The sequence below is a fragment of the Podarcis bocagei genome (assembly GCF_964188305.1).
Source record: "Podarcis bocagei genome assembly, chromosome: Z".
Lineage (NCBI taxonomy): Eukaryota > Metazoa > Chordata > Lepidosauria > Squamata > Lacertidae > Podarcis > Podarcis bocagei.
Window position 1 is genome coordinate 9,175,847 of NC_138140.1, and position 16,069 is coordinate 9,191,915.

The window sequence follows — 16,069 nt, forward strand, 5'->3', positions numbered from 1 at the left end:
ACATGCACTTCTATGTAGGCTTCACACAAAATTGGGAGGGGGGGAGAGCGGGTTGTACACATTGCTTGACTGATGAACAGCATTACAAAAATTCAGAAAAGTTCAACTGCTGAAGCATATTCATCATTTGATCTGCATATTGTATTGGAAAGCGTGAACTGTGGGAGGTTGCCTTTCATTGTACAGTGGTGCCTCGCAAGACGAAAAGAATCCGTTCTGTGATTCTCTTCGTCTAGCGGTTTTTTCGTCTTGCGAAGCAAGCCCATTGACGGATTAGCGGATTAGCGCTATTAGCGCTATTAGAGGCTTTTAGCGGCTTTTAGCAGCTTATCTGCTGATCGGATCAGCTGATAAGCGGCTTAGCGGCTTAGAAAAAGGGGGGGAAGGGGAAAAAACCAGCAGGAACTCGCAAGACATTGTCGTCTTGCGAAGCAAGCCCATAGGAGATTCGTTTTGCGAAGCACCTCCAAAACGGAAAACCCTTTTGTCTAGCAAGTTTTCTGTCTTGCGAGGCATTCGTCTTGCGGGGCACCACTGTACACTGAATCAGATGCAGAAGTGGATCTACCATGAAACTAATGAAGTTTACTGGTAAGCCTCAGGGCCCCTAATCCCGGAGGAGCCCCAGAACCACATTGCTTAAATGTTTTAGGTTTAGTAGACCCAATTTGAGTTGCACGACTCAAATTCTTTGATTTTGTTGTTGTATATATTTCAATCACCCCAAAGTTTGAGAGTCAGTATCACAGATGTTGTAAAAGGTTGTTGCAAACAAACCTGTTGAAGAAGATAACAGTGGCTCCCCAGCCCTTGTTGCTGCTTGTAAAGGGGCTCCCATAACAGTTCAAGCTCCAGGGCCCCCAAAATGTAGGTCTTCCACTGATCAGACTTCTCTCCCATCCCAAATGCCAATACGTTGCTTGGTGGTGTGTAGACTGTGCTCCTAGGAAGGAATCGAAGTGCATCTTGTCCATCATCTCAACAACACAACACTAAGTAGGGCAAAGAATGGTTACCCTTTGTAATTTGATGGTATTTCAAGTACCACCAGACTCGTTGCTTCCCCCGCACTGTAAGTAATTTCACCCAGAAAGCCCTCTGTAATTATCCCTATGTTGGGATTCTAGGAGGGAGGGGATGGCATTGAGAAATGATGGATAACCTCTAGCCTACTGGGTGTTCACAGCCATGGCAAATGTAATCATCTTGATTAAAAGATTGTGCTTATGCGAATTGATCCTATGTGCATTTCATCAGACGTGAGTCCCATCAGTCAAAGCGTTTTCACAAACAATCAGAAGAAGAAGAGGAGCGCTGCAGAATCTGGCCAATGGATCATCTAGTCAAATATGCTGTTCTCATGGAGAGCAGTTGCCTACAGTTTCTGGGTCTATTAAGGCTTCAATTGGGAATTAAAGAAACTCAGGAAGATGGGAGGTTAGAGCTAAATGAACTTTGGTGAACTGGGCGCAAAAGCAGGGATCTCAGAGTCTTGAACCTTCCCCTTGACCAACAAAGGTAGAATTATGTAAATATGATAACATAATATATACACATTGACTTGATTTGTATAATGCATACAGGTCACAGAAATTGGGATAATATAAACATTGTTGACAGCAGCAGGATAGGACCCTTTCCTTCTCCTTGCTTCAGCAGGGTTTCCAGGGTGATTAGGAACAGAGGAGGCTGCCGTATACCGAGTCAGACCCATTGTTCTAGCTAGCTCAGTATTGCTTGCACAGACTGGCAGCAGCTCTCCAGAGTTTCAGGCAGGATTTCAGCCCCACCTGAAGATGCTGGGGATCAAACCTTGGATCTTCTGCATGTCAGGCATTTGCTCTACCACTGAGTGACGGGCAGGGGTGGCCCATTCCATTTCAGTGCCTGAGGTGAAATGGGAAGATGCTATCCCTCTGCTGTCATAGCCTCACTTACTGGGGCTGTGTGATGGTTTTTGGCTTCTAGCAAGATCTCACAGGGCTGTTGTAAGAAGCTGCCGCCATTGCTGCTTCTTTGTGCTTCTCAGGCAGTGGTGGGGTGCCTACAGCATTGCCAGAGAAGTGAAAAGAAGTAGCTGCAACTTCTGGCAAGATCTTGCTGGAACCTTGAATATGCTTCAAATTGCTTGGTTAAAAGGCTGCTCCTTGCTACAGTACAGTGGTGCCTCGCAAGACAAAAAGAATCCGTTCTGTGATTCTCTTCGTCTAGCGGTTTTTTCGTCTTGCGAAGCAAGCCCATTGATGGATTAGCGCTATTAGCGGCTTATCGGCTTATCGGATCAGCTGATAAGCGGCTTAGCAGCTTAGAAAAAGGGGGGGGAGGAAAAAACCCCCGCAGGAACTCGCAAGACATTTTCGTCTTGCGAAGCAAGCCCATTGGAGATTCGTTTTGCGAAGCACCTCCAAAACGGAAAACTCTTTCGTCTAGCGAGTTTTCCGTCTTGCGAGGCATTCGTCTTGCGGGGCACCACTGTACTTCTGTACCAACAATGTTTTCATAGAATCATAGAATCATATAAATATGGAGTTGGAAGGGACCTTAAGGGTCATCTAGTACAACCACCTGTCACACAGGAATCACAGCTAAAGAATCATTGACAGATGGCCATCCAACATTTGTTTAGAAACCTTCAATGACTGAGAGTCCTCCACCTTCCAGCGGTGTCTGTTTTGCCCGATACCTCTGTTTGCTTAAGTGAGCCTTGACAGCTGGTGGCTATTAGCTTTGGACACACTCCAAATGCTTGAATATTGGTGGCTGGAATGTAGTCAGCAATGGGGACAATCAATCAATTTGTGAGCACTTAGGGAAAAAATGCTGTGATTACTAAGACCCAGCATAGGTTTCTCAAAAACAAGTAATGCCAGACAAATCTCTATTTTTTTCCCTTTTCTTTTAGAGTTACAAGCTTAGTGGATCAGGGAAATGCTGTGGATGTAGTATGTCTTGCTTTCAATAAGACTTTTGACAAAGCCCCCATGATATTCTTGCAGAAAAGCTGATAAAATTTTGGCTGGTAAAACTCAGGTGGATTTATAGCCGGTTCACTGACCAAAAGGGTGCTCACTAATGATTCTTTGTTATCCTGGAAAAATGTTACAAATAAGCTTAGCTATAGAGTTCTATCTTGGGACTGGAGTTGTTCAACATTTTTATAAATGACTTCGCTGAAGGTATTGAGGGGATGCTCATCAAATCTGCAGAGGACACCAAACTGGGAGGGGTAGCTAATACTGCAGAAGACAGAATCAGGATCAATACGACTTTAACAGACTGGAGAACTGGGCCAAAAATTACAAAATGAATTTAAATAGGAATAAATGTCAGGTTCTGAGATAAGACGGTGGACACCTGGATTGCCAGTAGTACATGTGAAAAGGATCTACGAGTCTTAGTGGATCACATGCTCAGCATGAGTCAGCAATGTGATGCAGCAGCCCAAACAGCTAAGGCTGTTTTAGGATGCATCAACAGAAGTATAGTGTTCAGATCAAGGGAAGTAATAAACCACAGAGCCTACGGCTTGCCGATCGGAAGGTCAGCAGTTCGAATCCCCGCGATGGGGTGAGCTCCCGTTGCTTGGTCCCTGCTCCTGCCCACCTAGCAGTTTGAAAGCACGTCAAAGTGCAAGTAGATAAATAGGTACCACTCCGATGGGAAGGTAAACGGCGTTTCCGTGCGCTGCTCTGGTTCTCCAGAAGCAGCTTAGTCATGCTGGCCACATGACCTGGAAGCTGTCTACGGACAAACGCCAGCTCCCTCGGCCTATAGAGCGAGATGAGCGCCACAATCCCAGAGTCGTCCACGACTGGACCTAATGGTCAGGGGTCCCTTTACCTTTACCTATTCCCCCTTGGTGAGACCACATCTGGAGTACTATGCCCAGTTCTGTGCATCTCAATTTATGAAAGATATTGACAGGCTGGAATGCGAGCGGAGGAGGGCAACCAAGATGATCAAGGGTATGTTTAGCCTGGAAAATAGCAGTCTGAGAGAAGAGGTGATAGCCATCTTTCAATATCTAAAGGGCTGTCACATGGGAGATAGAGTAAACTTGTTTTCTCCTGCTCTGGAGAATGGCTTCAAGTCAAACATCAGGAAGAACTTTCTGACGGTGATATTCAACATTGGAACCGTCTCCCTCAGGAAGCTGTGGACTCTCCTTCTTTGGAGGTTTTTAAGCTGAGTTTGGGTGGCCATCTGTCAGGGATGCTTTAGCTGAGATTCCCACATTGCAGAGGATTGGACTAGGGTCCCTTAAATCTCTACAGCTCTATAGTTCTATCATATATCTTTCCTTGCAACTTAAGTACAGGGTCACTGGCAGGGGAGGTAGGTACTATGTTGCTTTAACGACTAGTGTTGTTGTCTGGCTGGATACTTTCCTGACCCCTCCCTTCCCACTCAACTTGTAAGTTTATAAATAAAAATGTGTTCCCAAAGCACCATAAACGCTTCGTTTCTCACAAGGAAAAGGACTGTGTCACAGTGCCCCAGCAATTCCCTTCCCCATTTGTAGAAGCCAGGAGGCTGGAACAACATGCCATCAAATCCCGTCTTTTGGAGTCAGCATTTATTTACAGATCCTTATTTGTCTGAGGTGGGCGGGAAATGTTCTTGCATTTGAGAAGTAAAGGCCATCTTACAAATGGCAAAACTTCCCCAGTGGAACAATTCTATATCCCCCCCCCCAAAAAAAGCACCTCCCCATTACTTCCTGGCACCCAGGCTGTGTAGAACTCCTACAGCTGCAATTTTCTTGTTGCTGAGTGTGTCAGGAGCAAGCTTTGCTCCAAGTTCATGGGCAAGGGGAAGGGCTCAGTGGTATAGCATCTGCTTAGCATGCAGAAAGTCCCCTTCTCCCCAGGCCATACCCATTACTGATCTGGCCTCACACTATCCTTGTTTCTGCCAGACTGGCAAGCACCCTTGAACTCTCATTGTGCCTCTTGCTTGCCTGGATGGAAGACAGAGAGGTGTTTGTAGGAACTTGCCTGTTGTAGAAGGATTGACTTTCACATTCATTGCTACACTCACTTTTGCCACTTTCCCCAACTTCCATGGATATGTGGACCTTGGAATGTTGCTCAGAAGGGAGTGTGGGTGATAAGGGCCCCTGCCTCTCCTACCACCACCACTGTGTGCAGCAGCTGCTTCTTGGAACCAAATCTCCCCACCCTGCACTTCTGCCTTTGCCGCAGCCACGATTGCAAGAGTTCCCTTGCCCAAGTCGTTCTCATAAACCCAGTTGTGCAGGCTTCCTCCTGCCCTAATCTCCAGGTGTGTCCTGCAGAGACAGGATCCAGAAACAGGGGAAGGTGTGGGAACTTCAACCTAAGTGAAGAAGTGGGGAGGAATGACTTGGGGGGCGGGGGCGGGAGGTGGAGAGTTATTGGCCCATGGCCTGTGCTCTCCCTCCCTCCCTCCCTCTCTTTGCGTAAACACACCTCTTCCAGCACCTACTTTGCAAAAGGAACATGGCTGAGGCGTCTCCTGTCTGAGCCCTCCTCCTGTTGGCCTAGTGGGTAGGTGCCAAATGAATGCAGAAGTGGAAAAACTGAATCGAGGTGTTTGCTTTGCAGGAAAAAGTGAGGGGGGGGGCAATGCTCTCGTGTGCTGGCTTCTTTCTTTCCTCCCACCCCAAAGCCGTTTCTTAAAGATTCCCATTTAAGTTGGGCACCAGAGCGTAGGCTGAGCAGACCTGTGCAAACAGAGGTACATAGTTTGAGACTTCCTGGCCAGCTTTAAAACTGAAAATGAGCTGAACAGAAATCCTGAGCAAATCTACCAGGACACTCTCCTCCCTTCTCTGGTAGACACACAGCCCGGTCTGTAAACCTGGGCAAGCACCCGTCCTAAAGATTGGAATTTCTCTCTTTTCCCAAACCATAAAGGTTTACAGAGAACAGTCAGGGAGGTGTAGCTGGTGCAAATAATCAGTAGCATTGCTTAGACTCTGGACCCTGCCAGATGTCCTTTTTATTGTGCAATTGTGATTATTTGTGCTTGTAATTTATTGATTTGTTGTTCTATCTTTATTGGTATATTTTTGTTCTATCTCACCTTTTTCTCCAAGGAGCTCAAAGCAGTATACATGGTTCTCCTCCTCCCCATTTAATCCCAACAACCATGCATGGTAGGAAGTGCTGAGAGGGAGTGGCTGGCCCCTGGTTACCCCGTGAACTTCATGGCTGAGTACGGATTAAAACCCTGGTCTCTGAGGTCCTGGTCCTGGTACAATACTCTGGCCCCTATGCCAATGCTGGCTTCAGGACAGCTATAGGCAATCCCACTTTCAACAGCTTGCACCTGCAAACATTCATGTGTTGGGCATTCTGCATTGTTTCCAGTCTGTGCATGTCCCGGCGCTTCATGTGGAAATCCTTCACATTTCATACCACATGTTACATTGGGGCATTTTGTCCCACATTTAAGAACATAAGAAGAGGCAGCTGGATTAGGCCAATGCCCCATCTAGACCAGCATCCTGTTCTTCGCCCAGTGGTCAGCCCAGTGGTCTATAGGAAGCCTGGGCAGGAGCGAAACAGCAGTCTCCTTACTTGCGATTCCCAAAAGCTGGTATTCAGTGGCACAACACCTCTGACAGTGGAGGGAGAACATGATAGTTGATAGTCCTGTCCTCCATGGATTTGTCTCATCCTCTTTTTAAAGCCATCTAAATTGGTGGCCATCACTACCGTCTGTGGGACAGAGTTCCATAGTTCAACTATATTCTGGGTGAAGGACTCTCTTTAATCAGTCCTGAATTTTCCAACATTCAGCTTTGTTGGATTCATTTCTTGGAAGAGTAGAAGAGCGCACCATCCAGCTGGCAATATCATGGCAAGCATCCTTGTGGAAGCATCTCAGAACAACTAATAAAGCAGAACGCTGTGGGGACAGCCCACTACTAACATACTACCACTGCATCGGAGGCATGTAGAACATACCTGCAGGAAAAAACCACCCATATGGAGGGGCCCTTTTTGGATCTTAGGAGACTGTAATAAGGATCACTTCAAATAAGAAGTGATCCTTAAGACCGCCCTCCCCTTTTCCCCCAGCTGATATTTCAGTCTATGCCAGAGAAGATTACTGCACCTGCACTCATTCTGTTCCAGGCTCCCAGACCTTCTCTTCTGTCCCCTGTCACTGACCAAGCTGAAGGTGCCACTGCCAAGTGACAGGGGAGAGAGAAGGGAAGGAGAAATGTATCCTGCACCTCCTCTCCAAGCTGTGGTTATCCAGATGTTCTTGGACTCCCAACTCCCATCAGCCTGAACCAAGATGGCCTACGTCCAGTTGGTAGAGCATGAGACTCTTAAGTTCAGGGGATTGGACTAGTTGTGAGTTCATGGGGTTGGACTAGGTGACCCTAATGGTTACTTCCAACTTCAGAATTCTGTGATAACATAGGGAGGCCTACAGGCTCCCCATCCCTGTTCTAGATGGGGGGCGTGCAGAGAAAGTCTGCCTCCCTTACCCCATCCACCTTTGATGTGGACTGAGATTGTAGTCAAGGAGCAAAGGAGGAGAGAAACTGCAAAAACCATTCCTGGGTATGATCTTCAAGACTTTGTAAATGCAGTGTTTTCCCCTGCCTGAGCTGCCTAGGTGAGAGAGAGCAAGATTATGCAGCCTGCAGTGTGCCTGCAGTATGCACAAGGTATCCCATTTCCTCTGTTTTACCACTGCTTTCCTTGGCAAACACAGCAGGGAAACATTCTCAGTGATTCTGCCAGCCCTTGGCTGGGAGGCGTCCTCCTCCTCCTGTTGAAACATGCTTCCCAGCCACTTCCGGATTGAAAAACACGTTATAATCTGTGTAACTGTTACTGGAGGGGTTGCTGTGCTCTTTGCTTGTGTCCTGAGTTAGGAAAAGTGGTGTTGTGAGGCTACAGTTAAGAAGCACCCCTTGGGGAGTCCAGGCAAGGTTTTGGTGAGAAGGTGTGTAGCCTGATGGCTAGACTGAAATCTTCCCATCCGTTTTGAGAGGAAAGCAACTCTGCCCAAAAAATGAACTAGGACTGGGATGAACTTTGCAAGAGGTGAGTGGCAAGGTTGGGACCATTTGGGTGGTTTGCAGGGTGCGAACTGCAGGATCAAGCCAGAGCATCTTGCAAGACTTCCTCTGCAAAGCCTTTCTCTTGGATTTGTGTTGCGTCCTCCCTCCCTCCCATATATCCCTATCAGAGTGGCGTATATGGTTTCTTTATCCCTTCCCTTTGAGGTAGCCTAGGTCAAGAGACAATAATGGCACATAAATAACTAGCACATCACACCGACTCTTTGAAGTGATAAAGGCATTCAGCAGAGCAGTGAAAAGAATGCACCAAATCTACTCTCCCACCAGCCTAGCAAACATGGCGAATGGCCAGGGATGATGGGAGTTGAAATTCAGCAACATCTGTTAAGACCAAAGGCTCTCTACTTCTCTTCCTCTCCTCTCTCATTGTCAGCTAGTATCTTCAAGACCAAAGTCATAACCTCCCTCCCCTGACAATAAATGCCTTCCTTCTTATCTCAAAGGGCTCTCCTATCTGAGGTTTAGGACTGCCATGAGTCATTGCTCCTCTTAGAAAGCTCACAAAATTTAGCAATTTAACCCTTTTCCTAGCAAGGCTTTTTTTGAACATAAAAGAAAACAACTGTCCATTTCTACCTATGAAAAATTAAACATTTCCAGCTTAGTTTCTATTTGGAAGCATTGTTATGAGGACCGGGGACGAGGGAGAGAGAAAATGCTATTTTCCCCCAGCTAGAAACCCGTTTATTAAAAACCCATAAAAACAATCATATTGATAGGAAGCATTACAGATCTAATCCGAATGACTCCTCCTTCCCTGCATCTTCTCCTCTCCAAACATAATTTCCCCCTTCTTAGAAAGGAGCTTCAGTGACTCTGTGATGCTCTCTAGTGGCTACAAATTAAGTTACTGACAAAATGAACAAACTTTTTTGGTATCTTGTGGAACATGAGGCATTTTGCATCATTAGTGTTCCAGATTCCTCTGGAATTTGTATTAAACAAGGTTGGGCATAGGACCTGAAACAGAGGTCCTTCCTTGTTTATGGAAGACAGTTCTTTATTTGAAGGCATTCTCTTGTTTCAAAAATCCAGATCTACCTGTTCATATAACAAAATTTGAATGCCCCTCGATTGTAATAAAACTGATCACTATATAATGCATTTCTATTTAAATGATGGTCATTATTCCTAAATTGGCATCTATCCACATATATCAGCAAGTGCAAATTTAGTTCACTCTCTTTGTTTTGTTTTGCGATGCATCCAGGGGCGTAGGAAGGGGGGTGCGTGGGGTGCAGGCCACCCTGGGTGTCATCCTTGAGGGGGGTGACAAAATGGCACACCGCGGGGGGTGGCACTTACTGCAGGGCCTGGCCTGCAGTGCGCCCGAGCCACGTGTCTCTCCTAGGAGTGACACAGTGGCTTGACTCTGCACTGCTCAAAACAGCAGCATGGGGCTTGTGTCTGCTAGGCGGACTACGTGGGCAGCTTGCCACGGCGCCCCCCTGGGCAGCTCGCCCCACCCCTGCTGCTCCAGGTGCTGGAGCAGCTAGCTATGCCCCTGAATACATCCCCTTTGTGATGTGCATCATAACTGATTGATCTCCGGCATTTGCCTGTTGATGTTCACAACGCACAGTAGCACATAGTCAGATGTTAACATTTCATTCCTCTTCAAAATGAGGGGGGAGAAACACTTGAATCCTTTAGCTTTACAAGGACAAAATGAGGAAGTGGTGGACCAGTTTTTGCAATTGTGTCTTTTCACACAGAGAGGAAAACATTCCTCAGGTTTTGCAGTCCTTGAAATAAAATAAAACCCCAAACCAAGTTCTGGAATCCTGCACTTTTCAAGTTGTTTTAAACCAAGAAAGGCAAACCTCCAGCTGGTCTGATGTGGCCCACCAGGCCTCTCCCTAGGCCAGGGAACCTGAGGCACAGGGGACAAATGTGGCCCTCTAGACCTCTCTATCTGGCCCTCAGGAATCTCCCTAGGACATGCCCCTCACCAGCCCTGTTTGGTACCCTCCTTGGGTCCTTTCTGCCTGTCTGAAATGCGTCCTTGAACTCTGATAATGCCTCTTGCTTGTCTGGATGGGAGATAGAGATGAGTGTGTGAGTGCATGTAGAAACTAACCTACTGTACTGAATTCAAACACTGAGGGCAAAGGAAAACAGGTCAGCTGACATTACTGTGAATGACCGGTGTGAAGTTCTACCCCATTCCCATCAGAGTTGGCCTTCAGGCTGTGGGAGATATGTGGAACTGGCCCGTGGGTTGGATCAAGTTCCTTCCCTCTAATTTAACATGCTAAGTGTTATGCCTCTCAGAATAGAACACTGCAGATTCATGGGAACAGAGGGATACAGGGTATACAAAACAACAGCAGAGTCACCTTGGACTGACCCTATGAAAGGGACCACAGGTTATTTGTGCAATTCAGCACTTCAAAATAGGACTAATGCTGATTGCATTTAGCTCTACTAAGCTGCATTAATTTACTGGCTGAATTTTACAAATGTAATTAAGGGTTAATATGTTTCTAAAGGCACAACAACTTTAATAGGTACAGACCAGGTTGAAAATCAACAGGTTCAATTTTTCCCCATCACTGCACACTGGAGGAAAGAAATTGCACCAGGATTCTGTGATTGTTAAATATAAAGACCGTAAAAAGAGTACGCAGCCTCCCTCAAGGTCATAGCTGTCAACTTTTCCCTTTTTTAAAGGGAAATTCCCTTATTCCGAATAGGATTCCTCGCGAGAAAAGGGAAAAGTTGACAGCTATGCTCAAGGTAACTCAATAACATCTCCACTGGGACTTAAATTAACACCTTTTTACATATAGAAATGAGTTGTAAAACAATATCCTTCAGAAGGAATGCAACTTTAGACAAAGAACTCATAAATAGGAACAGTAGCTTTTAAGGGCGACCTTGTTCTGTACAAGATTTTCTATATTTTCTCTGAAGTTTTACTTCCACAAGAGGAAAGATACATTCATTTGTTCAAAGTCAATCTTAGCTGAAGCAAACAGGCCCAACCGTGAACCCGAACTGATGAGAGACGTCCCCATTGTGAAACACAGCTAGGTCACGCACAGGCAAAAGGGTAAGGTCCTCCGTAGAGAAATGGAAGATGGTGTCAATGATAGAAGATTCATTGTCCAGCTGAAATATGCAAGGCAGAATTATTAGGCAAGAGCCAAATCTTTCATTTTGCAACACAAAACCTTCACACATGCAACTTGCTAGACTATATTGTTTTGAAGATAGGCTGAGAAATGTGTGTGAATAATTTCCCATCGTGCTGGCAGGTCAGATCTGTATCTGCCCTACCTGTTGCAAGATAACTTTGACAGGTGGGCGTGGCTACTGTAAGGGGAATCAGCCAATTCCCCTTACTCAGACTGCATTAAGGATATTGTTAGAAGAATCAGCTTAATAAAATCATATTAGGAATTTGTTAAGAATGTTTATGCAGGCCAAACCTAGCCTTGAGTGAGTCTGATAGAGAGCAGGCACCCTGTTCTTCTTGCTGAATCTGGCACCCAGCTCAGATAATGCAGGCATGCTTTTCCTCTGAGAAGGTGGCCTCATTTTTATGCATGCATAAAGCTAAGGTGAGGGGATGCCTCTATCTAATTTATCGGCCTGTGGACTCCACTTCTGTTGCTTCTTCCAAGCAGCCGCTTTTCTGTTTGACCAAGTAAAGGACCCTCCTAGTGTCCTCTTTATTGACTTCCCCCTTATGCATGAGGAGAAATTACTCATACTTTAGGGTGGACATATAGATGGTGCTTTTCACCCCTGTTCCACTCCATTAAAATTGTAGGGAAGGGGGTGTAGCTCAGTGGCAGGGCAACTATCTTGCATGCGGAAGGTCCCAGGCTCAACCCTTGGCATCTCAAGGCATGCCTCAAGGGAGAGTCTGAAACCATGGAGATCTGCTGCCAGTCAGTGTAGACAATACTGTGCAAGAAGGGAAGAATGGTTTGACTCAGAGGCAGCTTCCTATGTCAGTCATGCATTTCCTTCCACTTACTGTGCATCCTTCAAGGACAGCCACATAACTTTGCTCTTGGGAGTCGGTAAGGAACTTGATTTCTTTTTCCAGCTGCAGCTTCCCCCCATCTGGATGGGGTCTGCAGGAATACGACACCTTCTGGGTGGCCAGGCTGCTGTGAAGCTTCAGGAAACGGAGCTGGACAGTGGTTGTATCCTGGTACTCCAGCTGCAGCAACCAAGAGAGGACAGAGGGTTAAGAGTTGGCCATAGCCGGTCAAGCTTGCAGGGCTGAACACGATCTTGTGTGTGTGTGTGTGTGTGTTGAGGAGTGGGGGAATATCATCACACCTCATGTAGAAAGCTAGCACGTCAGGAGAGAAGGATTCCAACCAAACACATCATTTCTTTCTACTTGATTTGGTCTCCTGCCATTTAGGACTGCATTTTAAAATGCAGATAGAGGGATTGTATGTGCAATTGCTCTATTTCACAACTATCTCCATGCACCTGGAACACTAGGATGTCAGGGGAAAGGCTAAAACTCCTTTCTGCTCAATAAGTTCAAATTCACCAGGTCACTTAGGCAAGCCCCACGCCCCACTTTGTTGAAGTACAGCTCCCATAATTACTGGTCATTGCCCATGCTTGCTGAGGCTGATGGGAGTTGTACTTCAGCACTGTCTGCAGGGCCAGAGGTTTCCTACACCTGATGCAGAGGATTGCATGTATTAATAGGCAAGTCAGGCACCAAGTTATGATGACTAAGTAGGGATGGAGAAGGCATTTGGTTCTGTCTGCATTAGAACTACCTAATTCACAGTTCTTGAATGAATAGGTAAAGATAAAGGGACCCCTGACTATTAGGTCCCGTTATGACCGACTCTAGGGTTGCGGCACTCATCTCGCTTTATTGGCTGAGGGAGCTGGCGTACAGCTTCCAGGTCATGTGGCCAGCATGACTAAGCCGCTTCTGGCGACCAGAGCAGTGCACGGAAATGCTGTTTACCTTCCCGCCGGAGCGGTACCTATTTATCTACTTGCACTTTGATGTGCTTTCGAACTGCTCGGTTGGCAGGAGCAGGGACCGAGCAACAGGAGCTCACTCCACTGCAGGGATTTAAACCGCTGACCTTCTGATCAGCAAGTCCCAGGCTCTGTGGTTTAACCCACAGCGCCACCCGCGTCCCATCTTGAATGAATACACAAACCAAAATACAGCTATCCTTTGAAATTTTTGCTTCTCTGAATTTTGCAATGCAGTTCTCTGAGCAAACATCATGTAGAAAAAAATGCACATATTAGAGAACAGTGTGCATAAAAATGTATTGCAATTAGAGGAAAAATTATTGCATAGGAGTATGTATTAGCCAAAACTGCAGCCATAAATGTGCCTGTTACGAGACATTTGTACCAAAAATGCCGATGAGCTTTCCGGAGGGAAATTTTTTGTGATGGAATCTTCAGTGTTGCTTACAGAGAAGCTTACCATGAAACCACCAGGCAGGGAACTGAACCACTGGAAGGTGTTTTCCAAAGCATATGCCCTCAACCAGGCTTTGATGGGGACCTGATGGTTTAAAAACACACAGAGAGAGTTCATCAAAGATCACAGATTTTTACAGTGATTAGAAACTGCTGTTGGGCACAGAGCAGTAACTCAGAGCAAGGCTTTCAGGGTGGCTGCCCCTGATTTGTCGGAACAGCATCCCTGTTGAGATACGAGCTGAACATGCATCTCTTTATCCTGGCCTTTTGACATTATGTCTGTGTGTGTGTGTGTGTGTGTGTGTGTGTTGTTTAGTCGTTTAATCATGTCCGCCATGGACCAGAGCAGCCAGGCACTCCTGTCTTCCACTGCCTCCCACAGTTTGGTCAAACTCATGCTGGTAGCTTCGAGAACACTGTCCAGCCATCTTGTCCTCTGTCGTCCCTTTCTTCTTGTGCCCTCCATCTTTCCCAACATCAGGGTCTTTTCCAGGGAGTCTTCTCTTCTCATGAGGTGGCCAAAGTATGGACGCACCCTATTATTGTGATGGTAGTTTGTTTTAAACCGCTTTTGATATTGTATATTTTAAATTGCTGCAACCTGCCCTAGGACTTTATGGTGAAGGGTTGGTAAGAAGTTGTAATCATAGAATCACAGAAATGTAGAGTTGGAAGGGATCCTGAGGATCATCTAATCTGCAGGGAAGAGTATTTTGATATTATTCTTTAAACACACACACAACACAGCCGGCTAAGAAGCACTTTGCAATTAATTGCACAGCAGCACTATGGCAATGGCACATATGATTATAGCTTTGAAGAATTGGAAGGGATCCTGATGATCACCTAGTCCAACCTGCTACCTTGGCATTATCATCACTATCCTCTTACCAACTGAGATGATGATGATAACAACAACAATAACAATTTTAAGCTGTTTTATGGTATGTTTGTAAACCACCTTGAGATGTATGTAAAAGGAGATCAATATGTTTATTAGTAATAACGATGATGTAGTCAATGACTTTAACCTGTTTTCAACTGCTTGTAATATTGTATTTTTTAATGGCTTGAACCTGCCCTGGGATGTTACTGTGAAGGGTGGGTTAATAATTGAAATAATAATAAGCAAAAGGATATGTTAGCTGTTTTTATTGCATGCATGTAAAAGGAGAATCATACATTGAATCATACATTTAATAATAATAATAGTAACAGCAATGGTGCTGGGTGCATGACTGATCTTTCACCCTGCTCAGAAACCTTAGAATTCTTACTTGGTTTTGCACAGGAGAAATACAAGTCTCTCCCCCAGCCGTGAAGTTGCAAAATGCCACCAAAGAGTCTTGCGGGCTGCCTTGGTTGGGGTCTATGTAGTAATGCCCTGAAATGAAACAAATTTCCTTTATAACTAGCCTGCTAAGAGACTAAGCAGCATCATGCTTTCATGCTGGACACAGAGGAAGCCCCCTTCTCCCCAGCCAGCATAGAGAGGCAGGTGGCAAGGATCTTAGCAGGCTGATAAAACAAATGGGCCTCCTACCAAACAGGCCTGTGGAGGAGGATACAGAGCCGAGTCAGCATTGAGAAGCAAGCTGATTGGCAGAGGAGCCTGCACACTTGCCTGCATGGAATTTCTGGTAACCCAAGGCTATTAGGAAAGTTGCATTGCAAGATAATGGTAATATTTATTTATTTTTATTTGATTTGTTTTCTAAAGAGCAAACAACCAAACAGCAAAGCGAAGCAATTGTAAAAAGAAAAAACCCAAGCTTTAAAGGACTTCCTAATCAGGACTTCTTAGCTCTAGCTCAGGGGTCAGAAATTTTTTTCATCAGGGGGCCGGTCCACTGTCCCTCAGTCCTTGTGGGGCACCGGACTATATTTTGAAAAATATAAATACCCTGCAAGCCGGTCCTGCAGCTGCCTCCAGATCTGGAGGAGGAACGCACTCTGCATGCGCTCAGGAGCATGTCTTGGTGCTGCCTGCTCACCAGCATTGTTGACGAGCAGCAGCCACTTCATTGGCCCGTCTCCATGGAGCTCCCAGGCGGTGTGCACCATGTGCTGCAGCCTGTCATCCGAGGCCAGGTCAGCGGGCAGGTGGCACACATGGAGTGCCGGGCAGGCAGCGCACAGCTCGCCCCCCAGCTGCTCTAGTGTGGCTGCCGGGTGCGCCACCAGCAGCAGCAGCAGCAGCGCCGAGCCGGGCGCTGGGCGTGGGGCCAGCAGGTGTGCCAAGCTCTGGCTGAAGCCCTGCGCGGCATGCCCGTCACGATGCCCATGATACGACCCATACACACCCACCTCTCCATCCATGGCCGTGCCAGGTTTACCTCAGTGCGCGGGTAGTGAGGCTTTGGACTGGCTGCAGGAACTTCCTGCAGCCAATCCGAAGCCTTGCCAGCATCGCGGACGTCAGTCCATGCGCAGCAAGGCCTCCGCAGCTTGTTTTCAAGGAAATGCTGCATCGGTTTAGCTTAGCTCGGGGACTGACTGAACAGGGAGCAGGGTCCGCGGGCCGGATTTACGAGCCTGGTGGGC

General features: G+C 46.4%; 2 protein-coding genes across 4 annotated transcripts in view; one reads left to right on the forward strand and one right to left on the reverse strand.

The window, feature by feature from the left end:
* SLC31A2 (solute carrier family 31 member 2) overlaps window positions 1-16,069 on the forward strand; it is a 537,879-nt gene that overhangs the window by 115,435 nt on the left and 406,375 nt on the right. The window lies entirely within an intron of this gene.
* The window catches only part of LOC308578981 (uncharacterized protein), a 148,431-nt gene continuing 141,153 nt past the window's right edge, over window positions 8,792-16,069 (reverse strand). For both annotated transcript variants that reach the window (XM_081179605.1, XM_081179606.1), the window contains exons 65-68: window positions 14,803-14,909; window positions 13,527-13,607; window positions 12,078-12,266; window positions 8,792-11,203 (exon numbers count right to left, since the gene is read on the reverse strand). In XM_081179605.1, the coding sequence (XP_081035731.1) occupies window positions 11,054-11,203; window positions 12,078-12,266; window positions 13,527-13,607; window positions 14,803-14,909 (527 nt within the window). In that variant the 3' untranslated portion in view covers window positions 8,792-11,053. The remainder of the gene's footprint in view (window positions 11,204-12,077; window positions 12,267-13,526; window positions 13,608-14,802; window positions 14,910-16,069) is intronic.